At 45.7% G+C, this 8,757-nt stretch overlaps 1 protein-coding gene across 1 annotated transcript; it reads left to right on the top strand.

The window, feature by feature from the left end:
* Positions 1-3,892: 3,892 nt before the first annotated feature.
* On the top strand, positions 3,893-5,739 carry DFJ58DRAFT_845208 (uncharacterized protein; the record flags this gene model as incomplete). The annotated part of the gene is made up of 10 exons (XM_041393141.1): positions 3,893-3,980; positions 4,032-4,160; positions 4,318-4,490; positions 4,601-4,604; positions 4,672-4,903; positions 4,934-5,140; positions 5,323-5,367; positions 5,487-5,523; positions 5,619-5,648; positions 5,698-5,739. The coding sequence occupies 10 exons, from the start codon at positions 3,893-3,895 to the stop codon at positions 5,737-5,739; spliced, it is 987 nt and encodes a 328-aa protein (XP_041239292.1).
* Between the last annotated feature and the right edge of the window lie 3,018 nt (positions 5,740-8,757).

Raw genomic sequence — 8,757 nt, 5'->3', positions numbered from 1 at the left:
TGATCCTGATGACACCGATCCCATCTTCCAAGCCGCCTCTGATGCCTTAAATGGCCTTTGCCTTCCTCCCATGAAATCGGCTCTCTCTGATTGGATGATTAAAGATGATGTCCTGTTCTACAAAGATCGTGCCTACGTCCGTCCAGCCGGACACCGCTCTATTTTAGAACGAACCCATGACCACGCCACAGCAGGACATCCCGGTCGTTTTAAAACCGAAGAACTGGTTAAACGCGACTTCTGGTGGCCGTCCATGGGAACCTACATCCGTAAATACGTTGAAGGTTGCGCCCTTTGTCAGCAAATGAAATCCGATACCCACGCCACAACCCCTCCGTTGGTTCCCATCCCTTCTTCGGTCTCTACTTCCGTTCTCCCAAGTCTCCGTCGACCTCATCACTGATCTTCCCCCGTGTAATGGGTTCGACTCTATCATGGTCGTGGTAGACCATGGTCTTACGAAGGGGGTAATTCTCATCCCTTGTACGAAAACTATAACCTCAGAAGGCGTAGCAAAGAAATTCTTCAAATACGTCTACCGCCGCTTCGGGCTCCATGAGAAAGTAATCTCAGATCGAGGCCCACAATTCGTATCCAAGTTCTCTAAAGCCCTTGCAAAACTTTTGAAATACAATATCGCCCGCTTCCCACCGCTTATCATCCGCAAATGGACGGTCAAAACCGAACGTTTGAATCAAGAATTAGAAACCTACCTCAGAATCTATTGCCGCAACAACCCAGAAGAATGGGTTGAACATATCCCCATGTCCGAATTCGTCCACAACCATCGCAAACATGACTCTCGCAACGCATCCCCATTCTTCCTCATGATGGGATACGAGCCACGGGCTCTCCCCCATGTACTCCCAGATTCCACTGTTCCCCGCCGCAGAAGAAAGACTTCGTCTCCTTCAGAAAATGCGAGAAGAAGCTATCTCCTGCCACAACCTTGCAATGCAACGAATGGCTGCACGATCGTACGGAAAGAAGTACCAACCATGGAAGGTCGGCGATAAGGTTTGGCTATCAGGAAAGAACCTTATCACGCAGTTACCATCACGAAAACTCGCTCCAAAACGCTACGGCCCCTTTACCATCACCGCAGTACTATCACCGATCACATTCACACTCCAGTTACCAAAGCAATGGAAAGTTCATCCCATGTTCCATGCTTCTGAATTATCGTCCTATCATGAAACCGAAATCCACGGTCCTAATTTCCCTGATCCTCCACCTGACATCATTGATAACGAGGAAGAATACGAAATCGAAGCAATCTTATCACACAAAGGAACGGGTAAACGAAGACGCTATCTAGTATCCTGGAAAGGATATTCATCTGCCAGTAACGAATGGATTCCCATGGAAAATCTTGGCAACGCCTCCGCAATCCTCGCTGCTTATAAGAAAGCTCACCAGTTATAAGAACCGTTGCGAAAAGATGTCTTTCTCAGAACTTCGTACTCTCCAGACTTGCCTCTTGCAACTTCAGATTCTTGTCGGTGTCATATACCATATATCCGGTTACAGATCCGATGATCTGGATCTCAGATCCGATCCAGATCCGATGAACATATCCATCGTCCGGTCCACAGATCCGCTTTGATTCTTATTTCATTTCCTGTTCATATAACTCTAACTATCGTTCATCTCCTTTCGGTATTCCTGTATACCGGTATACCGGTTATCCTTTACATCCGCTATGCTTACTGATCCGCTACACTTACGAATCCGCTTTTACTTGTACTTCATTCCCGGTTCATGATTCGTGATCCATCCAACTTACCAATACGCTCCACTTAGACTTTGCTTATACTTTCGTACATAGCCTCGCACCTTTGCTTATGGATCATTCCGTTAGCTATCCGTAGTATATAAACCTTTGTATATGCGCTGTAGTAGATCAGTTCGAATATCATCTTAGATTGCACTCATTCCGTCTGGACTCTGAGTCCCTCCGTTATCCATCCGGACTTGAGTACGCTACTCTTGTCTACTCCGAGACTTAGGATAGATTCCTATAGTCTACATATCCGCCTCTGTCTTTGGACAGTCCTCACCCGTTAGTTTCTAGTCCGGATCCGATCCGGATTGGCCGTTACTCTATATACGCGATACTTTAGCTCTCTGAAATAAGGGGCAAGACTCGGGAAAGGGGCACAGCGCACGAGCTGAGGCCGAAGCCCTTCGGATCCGATACTACTTGAGTACGGTCTTAACAGTCGGAACCATTGATAATATGTCCGAAACCCTTGCCACTTCTCCATCCACAACATCCATCACTTTGACCGAAACCATCGAATCCCCAAACTACTTCACCATCCTTGACGATATCGAAACCAATACGCTATTTGAATCCGCTATTCTCTCTGAACAATACGCTATCGAGATAGATCGTCTCCTTGCTGAACAAGGAGCCCTCTCTAGCACGCTCCTCATTAACATTATTCGCGCCGCCAACCTCATCAAGCGTACCGCAGGCCTTCTTAGTGAGAGTGAGAATGACCAACACTTTAAAGCCATTTTCCGTCATCTCCATATTCGCATTCGCAACTCTGCGATACGTCTCATGCCTACCTCTACCAAAGAAGTTGTTAGAGAAGCCATCCATATCGTTACTGAACGAATTGCAACAAACCCAATCGCCAGACCACCATCTCCTCACGTCGCAATTCCCATTCCTCCTCCAGTTGAGATATCATCTCCCGTTGAGTGTACGCCTGATGCTATCATTCCTCCTGATGTACAAATCGTACCGTTTGCTTCTACGACTGCCCCGGTGGCAACCACCCCTCGCCTACGCCCCACTCGTCGACGACCCTCCAAACGAGAAATCTCCGTCTCCCCTCCCTCACGCAACAACACTCTACACTCCAAGACACCATCCCCGCCTCCGCAATCATCCTCCGTCACCATTGTGAAAACCGACCCCATTGATAATTTCAAATGTCGCTACTGTAAAGAATTCGGTCATCGTCACAAGAACTGCCCAATGTATTTCTGCCGCGTATGTCGTAATCTCGCGCCAGGGCATCTTTCGGTCTTTTGTAAAGACCTTAAAGGCGAGAAACCTATCCCATTAGTATGGACGGATGAAGGCTTCTACGAGGCTCTCACTAAATGGGAGACTGACAAGGACGCCGCCTTGGAACAGATCTCTATCGAAGAAGATGAGAGAATGTTCATTCAATGTGCAGGTGATCGTGACAACTATGACGCTTACGATAACTTTGATTGTTGAAATCGGTGACTTCAACGATAACAACGGGGTAATGTTACAGTCAAGTACGCCCCTATTCATTTTCCTTTTCTTACATCATTGTATTACATCACAATCGCATCTTGCCATCGCTAGATGATCTATTCTTGTTATCTCTGACTCGTCTTATCTCTGACTCATCTTTATGACCTCATCGTACCGGCCCTAAAGTCGTTACCGTTTACTATATAAACTCGTCTTGTACTATGTAGTTCGTTACTTTAATCTTACTAGGTTTTACCTGGAACTTCCTTCGCTTAAGACCACCAATCTTACGTTGTATTGAACTTGATTCAAGTCGAGGACACTCTCCTTGACTTGCCTTAGAAACACTGAAACTTCGGTATACGCCGAAGTCTTGAACCAACCTTGGCCGATTACTCTTATCGAGTAGCCATACGTCAGAACCATCCTAGTTCGTAACACACCTCAGTATGTTGCGTAGAACAAGACTGAGGTGTGGGAATGAGACGCACAAGACTATATATGATGCCGGAGAACACACTGTCCGGAGAGTGTGTGTATGGTCAAGAAGGAAAGAAGATATGGTACATATAGTGTCGATGGTGATAATGAAGATAACATCAAGAAGGGAAATTAACAAGCTAAAAGGTAAATCCCAATAAGGAAATCATGCAATGCTCAAGGCTACGCAAGGGCACACGTAAGGCCAACAAATGGAATGCTTTTGTTAAAAAAGAAGTCGAACATCATAATGCAGGTATGTTCTACTTCTATCTTTATTTCCTGCCATCTCACTGTATCACTACAGCATTACCAGCCAGTGAGAAACATCACAAGGCATGTGAGCTCATGTCCGAAATTCATGCACATTGGCAGGAGATGGACGAAGATCAACGCACCATCAAAACTCAAGACATCATCGAGACCCTTACTGAACGTCGTGAAATGAAGGAATTAGCCACTCACAACACCATGATTCATGCATTCAATGATGCTCAGAGGACTCTTGAGAAGATAGATTGAGAGGTAAGCTTTGTTTTGTGTAGCGAGATTTATATTACTGATTATTATGTCTAGTTGACGGCTTTACATAGTTGTACTGGTGTTGAATTCATCTTACTTGGTGTACGAGGAGATACAGAACATTAGAATCAGCCTCACATTTTCCACACGGCTCGCACAGCTGAGTTCTTTGACTATTGCTTCAAGACTTCAATTGGCATGCTTGCATTTCGCTTCGAAGGCTATTGTATTGCAGGTGTACAAGGTATGAATTCACAGTATGTCTAATCTATCTTCTGACTTCAACTACAACAGGCCTTGCAAAGACTCACCTGGATGAGGTCCTCAAGTTGAAGTGAATTGATTTTACAAAAGCTTCGTGAGTGTGCCATCTTTATCTTTCTCTGACACATTTTCAAGTTCAGCTCATTTGTTTGTCATTGTAGAGGCCGCAGCAGCACCTGCACAGGCACAGCGCATGTATTACACTAACTTTGATACCAGCATTACAGCGAAGTACCGCATGGTACTTGAGAAGTGGCCGCTATCGAAGTTCTGCTGCCCTGGTGACATAAGTTCATGCAATGAACTTCGTGTCTTGTACCATGCCTGGAACACTAACACTATGTGCTTTCAGCGGCTTTCAGATGTCAAGTTTGAGGATTGGGAGAATGGAAGGTTTGATGATAAGATGGCCGAAATGTGAAGGGATGTTGATGAAGACAATAATTCTACTCCTCCTGTGCCATCACCTTCCCCCCCTTTCACGGAGATACCTACATCGACAGCAGATATTCAGTCCCAGCCACTTTCAGCACTGCAGAGCAGAAAGTGGCCTGGGGAGGAGCTCAATGGTGTGTTCTCTGTCTCGGGAGAGGCCATGCCGGTCCAGAAGAGGGCGCGGTGTCATGCATGGTATGCAACTCATATCATGACAGATACACAAGAGGTGTGATAAGGAAGGTATAATAGACCCTACTGTATCCTATCACCAAGTTACCCCATCATTTTCCCCTTAGTTATTAGCTAGTATTTTCACTTTCAAACTTCACTTCCATTTTGTTCTATGACATTCCATCTCTTTCTATTTTCCTCAGGCATATTCAGCCAACAGACTTTCTTTTCAGCCACCAAGCATGTTTGTAAGCATGTCATGTGACTGGTAGATATCATGATTTGTAAAGATTGAGCTTGACTCATCATGTTTGTCATGATTCGTCATGCTTTGTAAGATTTCTAACTGTATTTATAAGCTACTTAGTAAGATGGCTGATTCAGCACACCAAATGGCATTGTTAGTAAGCACATCCTTACCAATCCATGTGATGACTCATGCCATGATTCATCATGCTTTGTAAACTACACTGTATTTATAATGTAAATTAGTAAACAGGCTGACTCAACACACCAAATGGCATTGTTAGTAAGTACATTCTTACCAATCCATGTGATGATTCATGCTTTGTAATCAGGGCCTCCAAAAGGTATATAAGGAGCCCAATTTTGCCATGTAATAAATGGAGCACTTCCCATCTTCACTCATCTCAAACAGTGTGAGATTAAGTAAGAACCTAAGTACAGGCAAATCATTAGCCTCAAAGTAAGACTAAGAAACATTTATTCAATTATATACTACCTTACAGGGGTTGATTATATAATCTATCAGCTAATCTAACTAAGTTTAACCCATACTATTTTCCTCTCTCTTTTACAGGAAGGGAGACACAATTCATGCTACACATTTCACACTACACGATACACGAGCACGCTAACTCTCAGACACAATTCATACCATAGACTCAGTATACAGAATAAAATTGTTTTAAACTAACAAGGAACAAGGAAAGAAGGTATATTGAAATAAATCCTCCCAAGAACTCACACATTATCTACCACGAAAACTAGAAAAGTCATAGACCGTGTACTTAAGGACTGGCAATAAGTCTTATCCTATATAGTTGTGTTGTCACTATATAAGCGGCGTACATAAGACCCTTAAGTAAGAGGACAGCGGGCCGTGGTCTTAATCAGCACAAAACTTGACACTAATACCTGGAAGCAGATCACGTTTCCGTCCTCAGACGTAGTCACATTCCAACTATCGGGACCCTATGGACGCTGTACCATATCTAACATCTATAACGACTGTACTCATCACGACCCACTGACCACCTTTGACTCCTTTTTAGAAAACAACATAAACACCTTCAAGACCGTGGAGACTGACCATATGCTTTGGCTAGGAGACTTCAACCATCACTTATTCAATTATGCTGCTGCTAACCCCCTTATTGATCTCATAGCTAACTACGGCATGCTCCAATTCCTCCCAAGCGGCATCCCCACCCTGCAATCCACCAGTACCGGTAACTGGACTCGCCCAGACAATGTATTCGGCTCGGAACACCTCCTCGACTCCATTATCTCCTGCAACACTGCCCCCAAACTGCGTGGACCCAAGACCGACCACCTACCCATTCTGCTTACCCTAGAGTTAGAATCGCCACAAACTCTGGACATCCCAAAATGCAACTGGCAGGAGGTGGACTGGGACGCATTCAACAAGCGTCTCACGGAGCTCATATCCACCAAACCGGCCCAACCTCTAGCATCAGCCGAAGAAGTCCAGGAAGCCGCCAAACATCTCACCCTTTCGATCACGACTACCATGGACACTTGTGTACCGTACTCAAACCCATGTCCCCACTCCAAGCGTTGGTGGACGAAATACCTATCTCGATTGAAGTCCCATGTCAACGACCTCAGCAAGACGGCTTACCAGATGTGGGGACTGCCTCTCCACCCATGCCACGATGAACTCAAGGCCGCCAAAGATCACTACGCCGAAGAGATCACCGTAACAAAGAAACAACACTGGATTGACTGGTTGGAAGACATTGAAGGTAACGATTTGTGGACCACTAACAAATATATATCTTCAGAACCCCGCGACGGCGGTAAATCGCACGTGCCAACCCTCCTTATCCCCAATCAAGACAGCACTAACACCGAAGCGATCACCAACCATGAGAAGAGCCAGATATTAGCTAAGTCCTTTTTTCCTCCTCCCCCCGTTACTGATTCTGTGCCTCCGGCAGACGAAACAGAGTATCCTGACCCCATTGAACGCCTACCTCCGATCACCACAGACCAGATTACACGTGCCATTTGCAATCTCAGCGGATACAAGGTCCCTGGCCCAGATGGAATCTGTAACATAGTATTCAAAGAATGCGCTAAGACTCTCATTCCCTACTTACACTTTCTTTTCAACGCAGTGTTCTCTCATCATACCTACTACCAGCCCTGGAGGGAATTCTCCACCATAGTCCTGTGCAAACCAGGCAAACCTAATTATTCTGTCCCAAAAGCATACCGTCCAATTGCCCTGCTCAACACCACAGGCAAGCTCCTAACTGCTGTAGTGGCCTACCAGCTCACTCATGTGCTGGAGCGACACCAACTACTTCCAAACACGCATTTCGGAGGACGACCAGGCCGATTCACCACGGATTCACTCCACCTGCTTGAAGAAACAATTAAGAATGCCTGGCGATCGCATAAGGTAGCCTTAGTTTCGTTTCTGGACATCAAAGGCGCATTCCCCAACGCTGTAACAAAGTGACTACTCCATAATATGCGCATGAGGCGCATCCCAACTGACATTGTAGAATTCACAGAACAGGTACTCACGCACCACCAGACGCAGCTGAAATTTGATGGTTACACTTCCGACTGGTTCCCAGTAACCAATGGTATCGGTCAAGGGGACCCTCTCTCGATGATCTTGTACATTATATACAGTTCGGACCTGGTAGACGTTGCTAAGCTGTGGCGAGGACGTGAAGCGTTGAAAGAACTGACACTTGCCTTTGTAGATGATACGGCATTCATTGCCATAGCCAAGGACTTCAATGAGACCCATGCCATTCTCGCAGACATGTTAGAACGTCCCGGAGGCGGGTATGATTGGTCAAGAGCCCATAACTCTCATTTTGAAACTAATAAGTTTGCACTAATGGATTTTTCTATGAACAGACGTAAATCAAGACTGGATATGCACATACAAGGAGCCACTATACATCCAACCTCGACTCACTGTTTCCTATGAGTGATCCTAGACCAAGAACTACGTTGGAAAGCTCACATTGACAACGCCGTGTCGAAAGGAACAGCCTATGTGATTCAGCTACGTCGCCTTTCTTCTTCCGCCAAAGGTCTTCCCCTATGCCTGATGTGCCAACTTTATTTAGCAGTCGCTGTCCCAAAAATGTTATATGCCGCGGACCTTTGGTTCTCCCCAGCTTACCGAGAGGGCTCCAACACCCTGCAACAAGGCTCCATAGGAGTTGCAAATCGCCTATCCGTTGTTCAATGCCTTGCAGCGATAGCCATTACCGACGCTATGAAAACCTCTGCAACAGACCTGTTAGAAGTCCACGCTAATCTTCTTCCTACTACGCTACTCCTACAAAATGCTTGCCACAGAGCCAGCCTTCGCTTAGCCGTCCTCCCCAGCACTCACCCACTCC

Source organism: Suillus subalutaceus, assembly GCF_016647625.1.
Source record: "Suillus subalutaceus strain FC151 chromosome Unknown DFJ58scaffold_130, whole genome shotgun sequence".
NCBI classification, from domain to species: Eukaryota; Fungi; Basidiomycota; class Agaricomycetes; order Boletales; family Suillaceae; genus Suillus; species Suillus subalutaceus.
Note: the sequence above shows the minus strand (reverse complement) of the source record. Positions and strands in the feature narration are given on the sequence as shown.